Source organism: Clupea harengus, chromosome 19 (genome assembly GCF_900700415.2).
Source record: "Clupea harengus chromosome 19, Ch_v2.0.2, whole genome shotgun sequence".
Taxonomy (NCBI): Eukaryota; Metazoa; Chordata; class Actinopteri; order Clupeiformes; family Clupeidae; genus Clupea; species Clupea harengus.
Window position 1 is genome coordinate 16,946,341 of NC_045170.1, and position 20,966 is coordinate 16,967,306.

General features: G+C 46.6%; 1 protein-coding gene across 1 annotated transcript in view; it reads right to left on the reverse strand.

Annotated features, from left to right (window-relative positions):
• Window positions 1-20,966, reverse strand: part of gabbr2 (gamma-aminobutyric acid (GABA) B receptor, 2) — a 185,382-nt gene that overhangs the window by 127,573 nt on the left and 36,843 nt on the right. The window contains exon 2 of the mRNA XM_012829526.3: window positions 10,938-11,075. Coding sequence (XP_012684980.1) covers window positions 10,938-11,075 — 138 coding nt within the window. The remainder of the gene's footprint in view (window positions 1-10,937; window positions 11,076-20,966) is intronic.

Here is a 20,966-nt window from a genome sequence, read left to right on the forward strand (position 1 = left end):
TTAAGGAAGATCCATGAAGGATTCATAGTATGCAAGTCCATCTGAAAATCCAGTCTTCTAAAAACTACATATGTAATGGTATTAGTATTTTGTGATAATGTTATCATCCTAATGATGGGGAATAACACACATCTACAACAAGAGACCTTTTTACACTCTTCTTGTAATACTATAGGGAAAAACACGCTGTGTATTTCCACCCAGACCCACTGTCCAATCCGTTGTTTCAGTGCCGGTGTATACGTGTAATCTATCTCATGGAGTCACAAGCAGCCCTATTTTGTTTTGGAAATTAGCATCCGCACAGCAGGACGAGTGATCATTCTGCAGCAGTTATTACAGGACACTGGGAGCTGGACACACACACACACACACACACACGCACGCACACATACACACACACGCACACGCACACGCACACGGCAAAGCTCTATGCAAGGTCCCTTTGACAGCTTAACTTCTGACGCAGCCAATAGCCCAACAATGGCAGATTAATCATTTGCTGCTGGCCCAACACATTTCCAAATTGCACAGCAGAAAACAGACCCAGCCACAAATCCACAATCCCAGCATGGGACATATGTTCAGTGCATGCAATTTTACCAATTTTACCGAGACAGCTAGAATCACAAACAGTTGATCACCGCTTTTGCGAGGCTTCACATATATATCAATTTCACACCCTGGCTATAGTGTGTATGAGAGTGGTGCATTCTGGGACAGGGGAGGACTGGAGTCAGTATACTCAGGGTATCCATCTAGTGCATGTCGCTGTGAGGTTTGCTCTCTTTTTTTGTCTCTCTCTCGTACTATGGAACTTTAATCGCTTCTCTCACCAACTTAGCTCGGGTCCAGCCCCTCTCACTTTCCTCTCTCTCTCTCTCTCTCCCTCTCTCTCCTTCCCTTATCTCTTGTCATTTCTTACACTTTCCTGTCTTTTTCTATCCCATTCTCTCCCTCGCATTCTCTCTGTCTCTCTCAATCTCTCTCTCGCTGCGGTCCACTGGGCCATCCAACACCCCCACCCCGTTAACGAGCCACAAATCGATGCCTCGAATTAAAAAATAAATAAATAAAAAGACAGAAAAGACAAGGACAGAATAAGAATGGAGAAGAATGGAGGAACGTTCACAGAGTGGCTATAAGAGCAGAGCCATATTTGGGATCGGTGGCAGGGGACTTGGCGGGGGAGGCCTCGGTGAGGCCAGGTGAGTCAGGGCAGGATGACGTCCCGTCCACCGGTGCACACCCTCCCCGTGGGGGCGGCTGTCCGTTCACCTCAGCTTGTAATTTCAGCCCCAAAGTTTGCCAGCCCCCCCCATTAAATATGGATTCAGAGTGAGGAGACACGGGACGAGGCGAGGAGGTTTGACGTCAGTCGCAGAGCGTGAGCTCGACAGGCATCTTTTATTCAGCAATTTGGTGTCCCGCTCAGGGGTGTAGCCAAGAGAGGAAAAGGAAATGAAATAAAAAGAAAAACAGAGACAGAGGAGGAATGACGGAGAAAATAGCTTTGGTTATCCCAAACAGAAAATGATGGTTGGAAAGTGGAACCTATTGGGGGGGGGGGATTTAGTTATGTATGTGTCTGTCGGTGTGTGTATGCATGTGTTTCTGTGTGAGTGTGTCTGTTTGTCTAAGTATGTGTGTGTGTGTGTGTGTGCCTTCATGGCTGCTGGTGTTGCTGTGCGTGGTGGTGTGTGTGTGTGTGTGTGTGTGTGTGTGTGTGTGTATGTGTGTGTGTGTGTATGTGTGTATATAGGTGTGTGTGTATATGTGTATTATGTTGGGGAGTGGAGGTGCTGTTTCCATCCAAGACTCTGCTGTATAACAGCTGTCTCTTTTCTGCACACTGACTTGATTAATGAGGCAAATTCAATCAATGCGTTACTGGAAGGGAGGATTCGGAATCGGGGGGAGGTCATAAATAAATATCACTTCCGTGTCACGCTCACCCTCCCCCCACCCCCTCGACCCCCCCCCCACCCCACTAGGGCCTTTTGATCGGCTTCAGCGTTTTTAAGGCGGTGAGGAATTGCACCAAGTTGCATCAATGGCTGGCAGTGATTAAGCAGGAGGCTGAGGACAGGGCCGGGGTCATTATCACTGAGGGAGATGGAGATGGGCTCCTTCCCCCAATGGCCAACACCAGCAGAATGCAGAGGAGATGGAATGGACCCGACATTCAGAGAGGCGGAGTCACAATGCCACAAGAGGCCCCGACTCATGCCATTAGGGTGTGCAAGTGAATGGCTGTGTGTGTGTGAGTGTGGGTAGACGTGTGTATTTCTGTGAAGCACAGAAAGAAATAGAGAATTCATTCAGTGTGTGTGTGTGTGTGTGTGTGCATCCAAATATCGATAGCCAAATATGATTGCACCGACTATTACGTAACCATGTTACACATATTTGCTTGTTATACATTTATAAATGAAGCCAGACTAGCTTGTTTGTTGTGAATCTTAATGGTGGGCTATTGTCTAAGTTAGGCTGCTTGGCCCATTGCAGGCAGCATCAAGATGTCGGGTGGTCGCATCGAGTGGTTTAATTTCACAACAGTGACAAGCAATGCCAAGGCCTAGGGCGCAGTCTCGTTACCTGGCTGTCACCAATGACAGCAAGTCAGGGAGACGTGGATGCTTCTGCTCTGCAGGGCGTACAATTTGCGTGCTTTGACTACGATTGCTGTTCAAAAGGAGGCCGCAGGGGCTTGTGCGGTCTCGCAGAATAAAAAACCCAAATGCCGTTGTCCAGCACAGTTATGGCATGCAAACCGAAGGCCATAGTTGATAGTTTAAAAACTAAAAAATGAAATTTTTAAATCCTTGCAAAAAGGGCATTCTTCAAGTCAGAGGGCAAAAGGGCAGCAATAAAGGTTTTTAACAGGAAATAAAAGAGTGCTGTTAAAGTGGACGCACTGGTAGATACCATAGACAGTAGCTTCAGTAAAATACTTGTATATCCCTTCCCTCTCTGTCTCACCTGTCTCTCGTCTCATTCCATTACGCTCTCTCTATCCTTCTCTCGTGTCTGCCGTTCCCTGACAAATAGTCTCTTGCCCTGCTCCACGTCAGTCTTTCTGCAATTTGTCAGCCCGTGTCTCCCTCCCACTTGCTATCTATCTCTCTCTCTTTTGCTGTGTCTCATTTTCTCTTCCTCTCACACTGGATTTCTTGTGATCAATTTGTACTTTCCTCGTTGAAATGCTTGATTATCATGTGTGTTACACCAGTGTACCAGTGCCAGTGTGATAAGTGTGTGTGTGTGCTGCTGTGTGTGCTTGTGTGTCTGTGCGTGTCTGTGATGAGTGTGTGCGTGTCTTCGAGCATGTGCGTGTGTGAGCCAATCTTAGCGAGGAGGCGAGGGCGATTGGCGCCCCAGCACTGAGCTGATGGATCATGGGAAATGAGTCACTGGATGGATGTGAGAGTGCTGCTGGTGGATCAGTCCTTACATAAATCCAAGGGCAGATGGTGCTTGCAAACTGATCACTCTGCAACTTCAGAGGCAAGTGTGTGTTTGTGTGTATGTGTGTGTGTGTGTGTGTGTCTATGTTTGTACGTGTGTATGTTTGTGTGTGTGTGTCTGTGTCTGTGTGTGTACGTGTGTATGTTTGTGTGTGTGTGTATGTGTGTGCATGTGCATTTGTGTGTGTGCGTGTATGTACGTGTGTGTCAATGTTTGTTTCAGGCTGATTACACTCTTGCTATTCTAGTGTGTGTCTATATGTGTGTGTGTGTGTGTGTGCATGTGTGTGTGTTCATTAAAGCTGGGATCTCTCACTCATTATATTTCCCTGATGCTGAGCCATGCTCAAAAATACCTGCAGTCATGTCCCATCTGTGCAGGCTGCGGCCATGCTGTCGCTATTTAAACTTGTTCTCAGCGCGTATCTCCCGAAAACTCTGTGCTCAACGTGCGTTTCATGCAGTAAACAGGAAACAGAGATACCTCTGCTGAAACCAGCAGAAGGAGATTCTGAAGTTTAACGAAAACTGGAAACAGAAGACTTGTGTTGAAACAAGACTCAGAAGATGTTCTTGCCTGAGAAAAAGATAAACCCTCACTTCACAACTCACTCGAAAATAAACCATCCTGAGAAAAAAGAACATACTCTTCATCAGTATGGTTCATGTTTATGTGCTTCTCTCTTAGAATTAATTCCTCACTCCTGCATCTCCTGCACAGCTAAAATGTGCCTGCAGCAACATCACACACACACACACACACACACACACACACACACACACACACACACACACACACACACACACACACACACACACACACACACACACACACACACACACACACACACACATCCAAAAACATCCAGAAATGTGTAGTAGTTCACACACCCAGCCTTTCCCATTCTGCCCTGCACACTCTTGGCTCTAGGAACACAACAAAATCCTGCAGTGTGTGTGTGTGAGCAAGGGAGGCAAGACATTGCTTTCTTTGTATCTGCATGCTTGTGTGTGTGTGTGTGTGTGTGTGTGTGTGTGTGCGTGTGTGTGTGTCGGTGTGTGTGTGCGTGTGTGTGTGTGTGTGTGTGTGTGTGTGTGTGTGACTGTGTGTGTGTGTGTGTGTGTGTGTGTGTGTGTGCTCCCGGTCTCAGGAGCTTTTTCTTCTACTTGGCTGGAATGACAACCTGGAGCTACCCAGCCAGCCCCACTCCACACCACTGTGTAGATGAGACTGGCACGGCAGAGTGTTGAAATCTACCCCATCATCTTGACCTTCAGGGCAGTGAAAGCCTTCTGTGCATATGGACAAGCAGTGTAAAGATGATAAGAGGAGAGGGGTGGGGGAGAAAGAATGAAGGACCCGTTTAGATCATGTGCGAGATCACAAGCGTCTGCTCGTAACTCATCTGACGTGTTTTATGTGAAGCGGAGAATTGAGCCGGTTCCGTGACACTTTTACTGCGTTGCATGACAAGGCCCGCCTCATCCCCAGATTGTTTTCCATCAACAAAATGGCCGCCCTCACTTGGAAATTGCCGGACACGATTACGTGCAATTGGATTATGCCTAAGTGCATGCAATAATGCATACCCCCAATTACAGCACTTAAACAGTGGCTGGCTGCGGGGCTTGGGCTGTGTGGGCTAGATTGCAAGAATCTGTTGTCCAATGGTCATTGTAAACTGTTTCTCTCTATCTGAGGCTTGCAATTAGCTGAAAAATGCTCGGCTCTATTGGTTGCCTACTTTGCCTTCAAAGGAGCCTCTCTTGGTTGCTCATGGCAACGCTCGTGGCTAATGCGTGCCACACTAGCAGGGAATGGCGGCTGATCTCGTCACTCACACCACTCGTCGACGTGAGAGACTCTGACACCATTCACTGTGTGTGCACGCACGCGCGTGTGTGTGTGTGTGTGTGTGTGGTTGTGTTTGTGTTCCTGTGTGAGTGTATTTACTTATGTGCCGTCCGTATCCATTTCCATCAAGAAATGGAAGCTCTTCTCTTTGAATGGAAAAGAACAAAATGAAAAGATCTTCAAGGTTTTTGATCCACTTAAGCAGACTCTTTCTCTCCTTCCTTCCCTTTCTGTGTGCTTTCTGTCCTCTTCTGCTTCCTCTGTGTATATTAATACAAATAATAATAACAATAATATTTTTTTTTATTAAAGCGCCTTTCATAACACCCAAGGTCACAAATACAACAAAAATTCAGATTCACAAAGCACTAAATCAGAGTATAATCATACTAAATAACTAAATGATGTAATAAGCATCCATGTCACAATTTATTAATAAGCCAGTCCAAAGAGATAGGCTTTTAGAGCATTTTTTGCAATGGATCCACAATACCAGATGTGACAGGGAAGGAAATTCCAGAGCTTAGGGTCAACGTGACAAAGGGCTCTTCCACCCATACTGATGAGGATCGTGTCCAGTATTGTGAGTAGACTGCTGAGTGAGGAGGATTGTAGTGAGCAGTGAGCAGTGAGCAGCAGTGAGCAGCAGTGAGCAGTAGTGAGCAGCAGTGAGCAGTGAGCAGCAGTGAGCAGCAGTGAGCAGTGAGGTAGAGAACAGTGAGCAGAGGTTGGTGAGGTAAGTCAGAGCTGGATTATGTAGGCCCTGAAATGTGAGGAGCAGAATTTTACATTTAATTTGAAAGGCAACAGGAAGCCAGTGAAGCTGGAGGAACAGAGGTGTTTTATGGCTGGTTGATTTGGAGCATGTCATGATCCCTGCTGTAGAGTTAAGAATTAATTGGAGCTGGTGAGGAAGGGGTTGGGTGTTTGCTGGTGAATGACAGAAGGTGTGATACAGATTGGATTTCACTATGAGGAAGGGGGAGCACCATTCGTACAGTCACGGAACCCTCTGGAACCCCCGAGAGGTTTGGATGCATCTCACTGGCTTGGGTCTATGACTGAATAGGAGAGTGGAGTAATAGACTATTACATTGAGAGATAGACAGAGGAAGACAGAAAGCGAGAATGTGACGGACAGCTGGACAGAGAGACTGATTGATAGACTGAATGATATCTCATTTGGTTGGCAGTTTACATAGGGTCAGGTCAACTGTTGGGGTGGTGGAGAATGGTGGCTAGCGCAGTTGTCTGTGAATAACCCCCATTTGATTGCCTGTCAAAATCTCACTGTTTAACATGCAAAACCCCAAACTACACACACAAGGCAAGAGACAGCGAAACACACCTAATACGGCAGCCTTAAGTCGTAGGTGGGTTGATATTAATCATGAAGTACATGCATTGAGTGCTCTAAATTGAGTAGACAAGCACTACACATAAACGTAGTCAATTTACATCAATTAGCATTTAACCTTAATTCGCATCAATATTCACAGTGTAAACAAATCTCTCAGTGGGCATATGGCCCCTTGCCATTGTCTATGAGACAGCATAAATATGCATGCAGTGTCTCCAACACTGATCTGAGAGCTGTTGAAGGGTCCTCCTGTCCTCATACAAGATCCTACCAGATGCCCCATTCATGCCTGGTCATTTCATGCATCTCCAGCATGTCCATTATATCCAGGAAGGGATTATCCACTTCAATGTGCAGGTGTGCTGGTAAATATATGAGCACTGGCTTAAGAACAGATTGAAATGTGATTGCCTACCCCACTTCAGGAGGTAGCTAAGGATACATTGTGCTGTATGGAAATGGGTATCTGTGTCTCAATGACACCACAAATGAAAATCAAAACATCTCCAATTACATTGCAGCATATAGGAATGTCAGAACACAGAATATTGGCCATCATGTGACATGAATAGATATGCATTTTACATCCAAAAAGGCAGTAGGGTTTCAATGTGGCTCACATGGGACACATTAGTATGCACATCTTAAATGTAATCCAATGCAAAAATGTATTATTTGATCAGTATACAATTGAAATAAAATGTCTCTGAAGTAATCATGTGTGGTTGGGGTTAGCTTTAGGCCTCACTGTGTATCCAATGAGGCCAGTGAGTCGCAGGCTAATCTTAGCGCTCCACAATCAACAGATTCAGTGAGGCACTCCATTCAGGACGAGCCGCTCGAGTCACGACCCTGGCTCTGAATCGGTTTATGGTCTGCGCTATTTTTATTCACACGTTTTATTTCATCTTTTGGTGAGAGGAGGGCACGGGTAAAATTGATTATCTGACCACCATAAATGTCTCTTTATTGTGCAATATAGCACAAATCGGCTACGGTCAGAACGTATTGCTGCAGTGAATGACCTGAGAAGTCAGGAACCCATTGCACCCGAGGCTCAGGTCTTTAAGATTCTAGAAGGTTCCACAGCTTACCTCTGGGAAAAGGAGTAACAGCTGTAACACATGTGGGTAATTTCATGGGCATATCTTTGGAGAAAGAAAGGACCAATTGGGGAAAAATATAAACACATTTGGGCTTCTTTTCAGCATATGACGAAGTCATGTGGGACCAAGCCGTTCTGGGAAATATAATTAGCCCTATCTCTGTCAAAGCGGCTATGTAGTCTGACATTTATGCATACATTTGAACATTTTCTCACAGTAACGCACAAAAATAAAAAAAAAAAAAAAAAAAAGAGAAATCACTGAGTGTAAAGAGATCGGACTCTTTTCCACAATGGTGACAGAATAATATGATTTCCTGTCAGCGGGACTGGGAATGGCTTGCAAAGTGGCAGAGGATTCCAGGGCTTACAGCAGGCTAATTAGCCACCTCCTCAGATGAGGTTAATAGTAGATTAATCCACACATTAGGACCCCTGAAATCCCACCCCACCCCCCGTCGGCACCACCACCATGTTCTCCATCTCCATCAACACCTCACACCCACACACACACACACAGACACGCACGCACACACACTCACACACACACACCCACACGCACCCACACACACACGGACACACTAGCATAGCCAGAGTGCAATCGGCAGAAATGAATCAATTAGCACTGCACTACCAATGATCCAGCCCAGGTTATTTTTCTCCCTTATCTTGGTTAGTGATCACAAGTAAACAAGCACACATTGACAGTCTGAACGTGCCTTCTTCATACTAAAGCAGACCTGGGCAAAGTGCGGCCCAAGGGCAATTTGCGGCCCTTTGGCTGTCCCTGTGGGGCCCGCGGAGGTCAATTGTAAATTAGGAATCAAACGTAAAACCTGTACTTATTATACGGCTCTTCAGAATGTTCCAAAAAGTTCCTTTGATTTGAATGGGCCATCCCAACGTTCGCAGGTCTGTAATTTCTTTATATTCACTGCTGCGAAAAATGTATGACTGCTGTCATTGGCAACGGGTTTTGTGCTTATAATTCACATCTTTCATATCATTCCGCAACGCAAGTAGTCCGGTCATTTAACGTAACTGAAAGTCATTGAAACTTGAAGTCAGAAGGTGGGTTGCTTCGCATTTGCGTGAAGAACTAAAGGGCAAAAAAATCATTAAAAAGAGCTATTTTGGAGAAATGTCTTCTATTGTTTTGGCAAGTAACCGTATAATAAGCAGGATGTTTTTTTTATTTCCGTAGGCCTACATTCGTGCGTGTGTGCGTCACTGCGACCATTTGCGCTGATAAAAATTGATATTACTATTAATTTGTATACTATTGCATTGCAAGCTTGCTCTCGTGTGTGTGTGTGTGTCATGTGTATTGATCGTCTGGGAACACCTTTAATACTGCAAAAACATGCTCATTTTCAAAATCGTTTTGGTGAATGTTGATTAAATGTTGATTCAATAATGTTGGCGTTTTTACTATGCCTGCACCAATTTTTTTTGATAGCCTAAATGTAACATCTACTCTTACCAGTAGCAGTTAATCAAAACCATACAATGTAATGTTTTTTTTATAAAGAGATACAACTTATATTGAGCAGAATTGAGTTCAGCCTATTGGTCCGGCCGTCCACAACAGTCCCACTATCTCATGTGGCCCCTTGGGGAAATTAATTGCCCACCCCTGTACTAAAGCATGCTATCCATACTAGTTAGTAAAGAATGTACTGTTGAAGCATTTACAGAGATCATATTTTGAAAATGATTTGCTGTGAACTACATACTGAATGTAGGTGGATAGGAGATTCATACCTTGTCTGAAGTAAATTTGCTAGTCTCCCAAATCGTTGTCTGCGCTAGCTTGCTAGCTGTGATAGCAACATGAATGAAATATTCTCCATTGTGTTGATCCGGCGCGTCTATATTTAAATGGTCTGTAACTGTTTTGGTTCAGTACCGCGCAGTCTTTTTGAACCACACAGGCCCAGTACCTCTTCCCACGGCCATACGTGTCCTCTTCCTTTCAGTAGTGCATTGTGGGTTGGTTTGTCATTACTGCAGTGGACCACACACTGCATACTGCAGCAAATATGCACTAGCATATCATTTGTGGAGATTAAAGCTTTCTACTTGATACATTTCTGGCGCAAGCATACAGTTTGCTAAATCGAAATGAAGAGTTGTACTCAGTATGTGAAATCAGACCTAGACATTGAGTTGCCGTGACGAGAACACTGTGCACATCCAATTTACATCTGTTTAGATGGCTAGGCAGTAGTAAGAGGTTGTGGCACTTTCCTTTAAAAACTGTTCCCTGCGGGCATGCTGTTTAGAGAAATCGAAGTTCCCCCTATCTCATAAAGACACACTGATACAAACACACACATGCACATACACACACATGCACACACACACACACACACACACACACACACACACACACACACACACACACACACACACACACACACACACACACACACACACACTTTTTCTCCCTCCCTTTTTCTCTCCTCAACTCTCAGGCTCTCACTCTCCCTCATACACTCTTGGGGAAATGTCAGATGGCTTTCTGCGTCTGACCACTAATGCTCCCGCCATCACGCTCACACACACACACACACACACACACACACACACACACACACACACACACACACACTCATAAACACACTCACTCATAAACACACACACAGAGCACTCCCGCCCCTCGGGAGAGAATTCGTTCACAGCTCTCGCCCGTCCTGCTGACATACCCTTTCTGTCTGTGGCGGCTCCGGTCAGAAATGATTAGGGCTGTGGCCGCATCACACCACCCTGCCCACAGCCCCGGGGTGGAGGCAGCCGTCTCACATGATCTTATACACACACAGCAAAGCAATGACAGCGGAGGAAAGGAAAGGAAGGGGAGCTGTTATTACGGATGCGGCGAGGGGTGGGGGGGCATCTTTGAAGGCATCCAAACACACACACACACATATGGTATATGTTCAGACACACACAGCCACACGCACGCAAAACTCGATAGTAATGAAGATTTGTCACTCTTCCAGTGCTTTGTTGTTTCGTCACAGCATTCTTGTGAAGCGCCTCGACAACACAGATACACACAAGAGAAAACACACACACACACACACACACACACACACTCCCCTGGCCAGCTTTGATATGATTGACAGGCAGCGCTGGAGGCCTTACCTGCACCAGGTTCCACCCCTCCAGGGACTCGGCGATGATGGACGTCACCGACGGGCAAACCCCACCGAAGATCATCAGGTGTTTGGGGCCGTAGCATATTGCATCGAAGAAGGCCCTCAATCCTTTTGCATTATCACACTGAGAAAGATGCACAAACGTACAGAAAAGAGAGAGAGAGAGAGAGAAAGAGAAAGAGAGAGAGAGATTACATATGTGATATTGACATAACAGGCGAGCAATCGTAGAGCAATAGTGTTACTACTACGAGTGGCTAAGGGGCAGGAGGACTCTAAAAGAGAAAATTGCAATAGAGCTCATGTGGGCACTGTGCTTTTCGACCATACCTTCAACATTCTCTTTTTCATGAATTGTTTGTTTGTTTGTTTGTTCCTATGCCCTGTTCCTATTTGTTCCTTTTTCCGTGTTGTGATCAGCAGGGGGAAAACCAAAATGAAATGTCTACCGCCCCCCCCCCCCCCTTCCTTCTGCCACCATCCCCACGCCCCCTTCCCCCTCACTACGACACAGGAACATCTTGACCTCATTTCTGGAAACACTAGAAACATGCTGCTCCTACAGCGGCGACGAGCGCAAGCAGGGCCATCCCGCTACTGCCGCAGTACGTGGCCATCCCGCGTCGCCATGGCAACACTTGTGGCTCTCCTGAGCTGCAGAAGAGAGCGAGAGAGCAAGAGAGAATGAAAGAAGGTGGTGGCGTGTGTGTGAGTGTCTATGTGTGTGTGTGTGTGTGTGTGTGCGTGTGTGTGTGTGTGTGTGTGCGTGTGTGTATGTGTGTAAGTGTGTGTGTGTGTGGGGGGAGACTAGAGCTGTATTGATCCTGATAAGAGCTTCTAACTGGTTTTGGTCTGATTTTCTGAGTTTGTAATGATATTCTGGACCCCAGTAAACACTTGGCAGGTCTATTATTGGCACTCAATTCAACAAGGGTGAATCCCACAAACACTTTTGCAAGACGCTGCAAGACCACCGCACCGATGCCCCTACACCTACACAGCTGACCATCCAATGCAATATTTACTATTTCACCTCAATCCTATTTCTTCTTCAGAAGAAATATGTTCTCAAATGCCTGAAAATCTGATTTGTATCCACCACACTGGTTGTAAGAAAAGCAGTGCTCTCTCTTGCTCCATCTTGATGTTCGATCATTTCTCCTTGTCTATTTTCCTTTTTTTATCCACTTACTTCTGTGATGTGTTTTCTACTGCTTGATGTCACGCTGCAAAAATGACAGGACACATACGTACATGGGCACACACAGGCGCGCATTTTGGCCCAGCTGAACTAAAATAGGGATGGTTCACAAAATAGAGTCGTACGCAACCAGAGAATGCTTGAACAGGGAAAAATATCCAGTCAGGCTTTCTGGCGTCCATATTGTTGAATAAAACAGAAGGCTTTCAAACCATCTCATTTGCATGTTTCAACCTCAATCCTGTTCTCCATTTAAGTCCAATTTTGGTGAGCTTGAAAAGAGAGTCAAAGACAGGCCTGTTTGCATATTCTCTATTTGTAGACCTCGTGTTTTGTATTTCACCATCAGACAAATGTGCTGTCACAACATGTCACATGTTCAGCGTTCTCCGATTATCCTCCTGAAATACCTCAGTGGAATGACTATGCTGTATGTCAAGTTAATATTTGTACAATGGTGTGGCTTAAAGTTCTGTGGTTCTGTGTTTATCGATTAGCAGAGTTTAAAGAGTTAACTGTCAATCATTAACAAATTACTGTATATGCATGGCTCTTCCCATTTTTTCCCCTTTATTCCGGTTCTCGGCGTCTTTGTCTCTCCTGCCCCCACCCTCTCTCTCTCTCTCTTTCTCTCTCTCTCTCTCTCTCTCTCTCTCTCATTCTCTTTTTCAATCTCTACAGAACTAGTGTTTTGGAGAGACCTGATGGCTTGATCCATCATAACGAGGAAGAGTAAGGTGACCTTGCCCTTGTTCCACAGTATTTACCTTTTCTCTCTTTCTCTTCTGCTCTTTCTCTTGCCATCACTCAATCACACAAGCCAAGCCTGCCATGCCAACCTACGCAGAAAAGACCTGCCATATCGCCAGTGAGCAGCCATTTTCTTTGAGCGTGGACGAAAAAAAAAGAAAGAAAAAACGGCAGCCTTGTCAGACGCGTGCTCACAATCTGCCTTCACAGGGGCTGTTGGAAGTGTGTTGCCATGGAAACCTGCTCAACACTTTGAACGTTAAATGAAGGTTAGGGGACGCCGTTGACAGCTATATTTAGCTGGTGATTGGCTGGTACAATCAGAGGGTCGTTAATCAGAAGCCATTCAGCAGCAGCAGCGCTCAGGGGGTTAATGTGGGAATGGAACATGCCGCTGGACACAGGGCCGATCCAGGAGAGGACAGGTCCACAGTATAGACCCCCCCTGATTGACTGACGGACTGACTGACTGACAGGAAGTTCCAAGTGTGGCCACCTGAACACACAGTCTTGTGTGTGTGTGTGTGTGTGTGTGTGTGTGTGTGTGTGTGTGTGTGTGTGTGTGTGTGTGTGTGTGTGTGTGTGTGTGTGTGTGTGTGTGTGTGTGTGTGTGTGTGTGTGTGTTTGTGTGTGTGTGTGTGTGTGATTTCTTATCCAGAGATAATTTTCCGCATAGACACAAACACACACACACACACACACACACACACACACTTGCCTTCATGAGCTGTGCAGTACAGCTGCCTGGCACAGAGGGAAGAAAGAGCTCTGCCCTGCTGCAGTCCCTGCCCAGATTACTCTCATCTGATCCAGGATCCAATCTGGAACCCTTTCAACCTCAAAACCTCTCCCCCACCCCCCGCCACCTACCAGTTGCCTCTAGGCTCCCTCTAGAGTACTGGGTAGGGCACCTCTATATTCAGCTTCTTCAGTGTCCTCGGTATTTCTATGTACAAAATACACGTCACTGGTATTGAATGGACTGCCATAGAGCTCATTGTATATTGCTCTGTGCTGGAGAGCAGATGCCCAGAGATGGCTCCCTGGAATGTTTCAATAGATTCAATATATGTTTCAATAGATTTTTCCTCTTTAGATGAGAGTCTTTTGTTGATGGTGGAGCAAACGCAGGCTGTGTCTAGAAGCACTCAATGATTTGCCTCAGGCTACTGGGCGGCCTAATGATCGTCGGCTTCGTGACGGGAGACGGCAAGCAAAGAAACAGGATTCTAAAGTGGCCAAGGGAGGAGGAAGACTTGAGCAGGTCAAAGCATCTGGGGGTTGGGGTTGGGGTTGGGTTTGGGTTTGGGGGAGGGGGCAGAGGTGAAGGGGAATGGAATACTTTATTTCACTTTGGAATCTAATTCCAGGCATTTGGAGGCCATTTGGAATCAATCGATTGGGTTAAATCATGTGGTAATCCATTTGCTGCCGGAGTTTGGGAGGCAGCCAGGGGAAAGAGGAGACCAGGAGAGGAGAAGAGTAGCAGACTAGAGTGAGCCCGGTACACACACAATAGCACACACACACACACACACACACACACACACACACACACACACACACACACACACAAACAAACACACACACACACACACACACACACACACACAAACACACACACACACACACACACAAACACACACACACATACACACACACACACACACACACACACAAACACTCTAATGCATCGGCCCCTGTGAAGGCACTGGGAACCACAAGCCTCATTAAAAGAGGAGAGAGAGAAAGAAAGAAATAAAGAGAATACAGAGGGAGAAAGAATTGTTGTAACCATTAGTTCAGGACCTGTTTGTAGTCTATTTATCTCTCTGCCTCTCTCTCTCTCCCACTCACTCTCTCTTTTAGTTAGCTTCCAGTGAACCGCTAGCAGTGTGCCACTGGGCGTAGCCGCGTCGGCGCTCAGAAGGTGCGTTCAGCAGACAGGATAATTCCTCGATCATTTGATCATTTGCTCAGCGAGCGTGTGATGGGTCAGCATGGCATCCCCAACCCCTCCACACACACAACCCCCCCCCCCCCGCCCCACCCGCCCCCCTCACTCACGCCATGGCAAACACACCAAGGGTATGTGTATGTGTGTGTGTTTCTTTTCATCCATGCCTGGCCGATCCCAATTGTCTATCCGCCTCGTTAGCAGACGCCTTAGCGGGGCGGAGGAGAGCAGGGGGGGGCTAACGCCACTCGAGTTAACTAAGACATCACAGTTGACTGTCGACTGTCACAACTTAACTGTGCTCATTTTCTGTTCAGAGTGCTATATGGTATCGTCACAAAAAAATATTACAAAGTATATAAAGTATAAAATAAAGTATTTTTACAAGTGTGTACAAGTGGTATTTCTATTTAAAGAACACATGAGCATATGAATGCAAGGGTATGGAAATGTGGGTAAAAGCTGATACAAACAAAGCGTGCGGAAAAATGTGTGAGCGCACGTAACCCTGGGTTTGCGTTCGTGCTGTGACGTGGTGTTGTCTGAGAGTTATTAATGAGGGTATTTTTAGGAACATCCTCAGACTTCTGAAATGGCTCCCTGTGATATTGAGGTAACAACAAGAGATAATCAAGGCAAGCTAACCATGATGAAATGCCTTGTTAGTGGGGGGAAATGGCAGCAGCTGCACCTGTCTCCAGTCGCTGGCAAATTACAACACACAAATAAGCAACCTGAGTCCCAGTGTGCCACACGGGGAGAGAGAGAGAGGGAGAGAGAGGGGAGGAGAGAGAGAGGGAGGGAGAGAAAGAGAGAGAAAGAGGTTGGGAGACAGAGAGAGGGGGGGGAAAGTGAAAGAGAGAGAAAGAAAGAGGGAGAGAGAGACATGGAGTGAGAGAGGGTGGGAGAAAGAGAGAGAGGCCGAGGGAAAGGCGGAGGAAAAGGGAGGGGGAGAGTGTGAGAGAGTGTCCAAATCGAGATCAACGTGTCACACACAATCTGTTCCCTACTCGGGGAGTTACCTAATGGCATGCACAAAATTAGGACCTACAAAAGGGCCAGTACCATATGACACATCAATATAGAGCCTTCCACTGGCACGAAAATGGCTCTCTCACACACACACACACACACACACACACTCACACACACACACGCGCGCTAACACACGCACACACGCTAACACACGCACACTAACACACGCACACACACATACACACACACACACACACACTCACACACACACACACTAACACAGGCACAGGCACACGCACACGCACACGCACATGCACACGCACACGCACACGCACACGCACACGCACACGCACACGCACACGCACACGCACACACACACACACACAAACTCACACACACACACAGACTCATACACACACACACACACACACACTCACACACACACACATGCACGTATCCGGCTGTGGCCGAGTGCGCAAGCTGGAAATGTTCTGTACTCCACTGGGCCATCGTTTGCATATCATCTTTTTTGATAAAGTTGTTTTAAACATCTTGTCCTATCCAGCCCGCATCGAACACACAACCCTCAAGGCGCTTTCTTTGAAAGCCCTCATTTTGTCATGGTAGATGAGGGTGAGCCGATGGGTTGGAACAGCCGTGTTGGTGTACAGGGTAATGAGGCAGGGGACTTGTGGGATGAAGGAGGACTTTCTCATCAGTCCGACATCGCCAGCAGAATCGTCTCCATTGAAAGAAAAACACTGTATCCAACTTTGCAGAATGCACTGTATGTTCGCACTTCAAAAAGGCAACAGTTGATAGATTTACACTTAGAGCTACAAAAGACTCCAAGGTAAAAGTTAATTTCTACATAGAGCAGGTTCAAACTATATCAATATGGGTCTTCAATCGACTGCTGAAAGACAGAAAGCTAAGAGCACACAGATGTTTCGATCACTAGGGTAGAAATTGTGAAATTGAGGTCAATTGATCAGTCTCCCAAATGCTGCATTGATCGCTGAACACCATGGTGGGTCCCATGTCAACAGAAAGCCCAGTACCCAGTAGGTGCTCAATAAGTGTGCAGCAGAAGCCTTGATTTCTAGTGCTGATTTTGGTTGATTCCTGTGAAATATAGCTTTACCTTACAAGTCGAGGTCTTTACAAGCTTTCCCAGGCTGCTTTGAAACAGTGGTGGTACTGCATTTCAGAATCCAAGAGTAAGTGTAAAGTATATTAAGTGTAATGTAAAGATGTGAACTATATTGTTGTGAACTATATTACCACATTACTACATACTACTCTATTACATTTTCTGCTTGCGAGGAACAGAATTTCATTGACGCCGTTGGATTCTGAACAAAATGAGTACAAAATGGCATCACAACAGCACGACAGGTCTTGCCAATGGCTGACCCTTAGGGACTTGGGTAAAAAAGCCAACCCTCCCTGCCACCCCCTCTCGACACGAGTCAAAGGTTCAAAGCGGAGGCCTCAGATGATTGGTGATTACAAAAAACAGACGGCTTCCTAAACGGCTGGAAAAGCATACGGTCGGGGAAAGAGAGAGGGAGAGAGAGAGAGAGAGAATAAAAAGAGAGAGACATGAGATTGGCCCCCTCCACTAAAGCTGATTATATACTTCCCACAACAGGGAGACCTGGGTAATCCCCCCTGCAGTGATATTACCACCACCATGGCGACACACACACACACACACACACACACAGTGTCCCACTGAAGTTGATCTGTTTGAGACAGCTCAATGGAACCCATCACATCTAGTCTGAGTGGCGACTAAGGCCTCTTTTCAGTCCTCTGTGAACGGATGTGGATTTGTCTCTGTGTAAGTGTTTGTATGTGAGTATATTCTTGCGTGTGTGTGTATACAGTACATGAATGTACACCATTTTTGTGTGTGTTGCGTGTGTTGTGTTGTATGTGGCTGTGGGTGTGTGCATATAAATATATATGTAATGAATTTGCGTGTTTTCCTGATGTATGTGTGAGTGGGTGTGGATGTGAGTGAGTGTATGTGTATGTGTATGTGAATGTGCATGTTTATACAAAATGTATGTTTGTGTGTGTGTGTGTGAGTGTGTGTAAGCATTATCACTGTTGAATCTCACCGCACTATTACTGATTAAATGACATCTGGTGCAGCCAGGATCAACATGACAAACATGACACACTTCTGAGGTCCCTTTGACATTGATGGATCCCAAACAGCCTCTCGCATTACATAAATTGGACAAGGCCACTGGCCCAAACTGCCCCGCCAGCTACTCAGAGTGTTCATAACAGCCAACAAAACTGCCCCATGAAGCCAGGCCTCACTGCAGTGCAGTCTGTGGGCACCTGCGTCTGCCTGACTGGATGATGGTACCCGTCCTGTGGAGGGCCAGACACACCTCCGTGTTGGGTCGGAGGGCCACGGAATAACTGGAGGAAGGAACCGGATTGTGAAGTCACGAGAGCTGCTCATTTGTTCCCCATCAGCGGGTTCTAAGGGAGTTCTGATGAGATTCACTCACGCGGACAAATCCATGCTCAACCCCCTCGCTCCTTTTTTTCCTTTGACAACCTGCGGAGGAGCTGCCGAGGGCTTCTGGACATTTGTAAAGTGGCTTGTTAGCTGGGTTTCATGGGAGATATCCCCACACCTCTGCGCACTCACTCACTGCACACACACACACACACACACACACACACACACACACACACACACACACACACACACACACACACACACACACACACACACACACTCACTCACACAGACAGTACAGCAGCAAGAGCTGTAGACATAGACACTCCAACGGAATGGCAACATTTATATAACAGGCCCTTGAGTATTTACCAGGAAGCCACATTGATTGACTGAAAAAGAGAAAGAGAGAGTAAGAGAGAGAGAGAGAGACAATGGTGGAGGCAGGGGAGGAGAGATACTGAAAGAGAGGGATAAAGGGAGCAAGAGGGAAGGAGAGAGAGACAGAGAGAAAGATACAGAGTAAGAAAGAAAAAACGAGTGAGGCAAATATGCGAGGAGAGACAGGAAGGAAGAGAGAGAGAGATAGAGGGAGAGAAATGGTTGGAGAGGAGAGAGACAGTCCTCTGGTGCAGTGACTTAGTTTGACCAGGCACACTTCTGCAGCTCACCGGGGTGCGTTCAAGACATCTCGGCACCATGGAAGGACAGAAAACAAGCACACGAGCAAGAGAAAAAAAATAAGTAAATAAGCCAAAACGACCGGCAAGCACTGGCCATTACAACCCGCTGAGGGCATATTGACTCCAGTGAGTGCCTGCCTTGGCATCTGTACCACCACCAGCACACCCCCGCCCCCGCCCACACCCCCACCCCCTCTCCCTTTGGTCTGCGCAGCTGTGCAGGCTCACTGGGGCGCTGCCAACCCCTGAGATTAGCACCCGCTTGCCATGCTGCTGTGCCCACTGTTTGGCTCTCATCCTTTGAGCGAGCCATCCGCTCAAACTGGCCGTGAAGTGCCAAAATCTCCGCACTGCACATTGAGCCTTTATTAGCAATCTGCGATGGCAAGGGGACAGGGCCCCGGGGACTCGGGAGCGGCTTTTGGGGGGAGCGTAAGCGCATTACCGGTTGGGCAGCTCACTTGTTTTTGCAGGCTGCGGCCAGACACGAGAGCACACACAGCGGGAGACACACAGGGAATGGCCGTGAGAAGGGAGGACACCGCGGGTTGCTAACCTTAGCCAAGCGGATGTGGCCACAATGGGTCACTTTAGGCCATGGCAGACCAGCTCAGTGAAACCTACAACACAAACAACTCGTCATCACACTTTACTTGAATTCTGTTTCGTAAGAGTAATATAACCATGTCATGTGCCCTGCAGAGGCCATATCCTGTTATAACATGACTTGCTTGACTATGACTTGACATGCAATTATCAATGACTGTCATGACTGCAATGCTTATGAGCTGTCGTAGCATCAAACATTTCACAAGCAGTCGCAACAAACACCAGCAATATTCAAATGACACTGTTACATCACTGAGAACAGTGCCTGTTATTCCAATTTCTTATTCCAAAGATATGCCATATGTTACAACATGTTCATAACAAGGATATGTCAGTCTTACAACAAGGGGCTCAAGTAACTACCCAACTAATTTATTTGAAACATGGCTGTGGCGGATCTTTAATTTCCTCTCAGAATCTGAGGAGCCTGAAGTAGGATGGCTGTTGCCTACTGAGTAGGAGAGGCATAGTACACAAGTAACAGCGCATAACCAACTACATGCCCAAATGTTCTCTCTCATAAGAAAGAAACAGCTTCCACTCAAAGAAGAGAACTCCAGAGACTCTTCCAGAAGTATGAAATGCCCAAACTCAAGCACCTACCCTGGGCCATTAGGCGGGGAAAAAACACACACACCAAATAAAAAATGGCCGGGCGCAATATATCTGCCTAATTGGTGTCGAAGTGAAAACAGCCCTGAGTGAGAGGCAAAGTAGTCTGAGGAGGAGAGGCCATTATCAAGTTAATTAAAACTTGGCCCGAGGTTCTTCCATTCTCAACAGGAACCCAGTTCAGAGGGGAGGGGGTAGAAGGGGGGGTGTTGTGCTGGGGGGCGGGTGGGTGACTGGGGTTAGTGTCTAAGACACAGAGAGAGGAGGTAGGGGTAATTACTCCCATTCTGGGTGACTGTGGAGATGCAGGGAGGTGGTGAGGCGTCGGACTGGGATTAAAAAGGATGAGATGTGCTGCTGCCACCATAGCGTTTCAGGGCACACACACACACACACACAGACACACACACACACACACACACACACACACACACGCACACACTTACCAACACACAAACACACATACACACACACTCACACACACGCATGCGCAAACATACTTACAGGCACACACACACACACACACTCACTCAATGGCCCCCACCCCTCATGCTGTAAAACATCTCAGTCACTGCTGGTCACAGAGAGTAATCTTGACTGTTCTGTTTTATCCATCTTCTATTTTTTATTCTCTGATTCTCTGCCTGTCTCTCACTCTCTCTCTCTCTCTATCTCACGGTCTTTCATTTTAAATTTTTTCCCTGCTCCGGTGTAGCCAAAAATAAAGGAAGTGAAGTTGT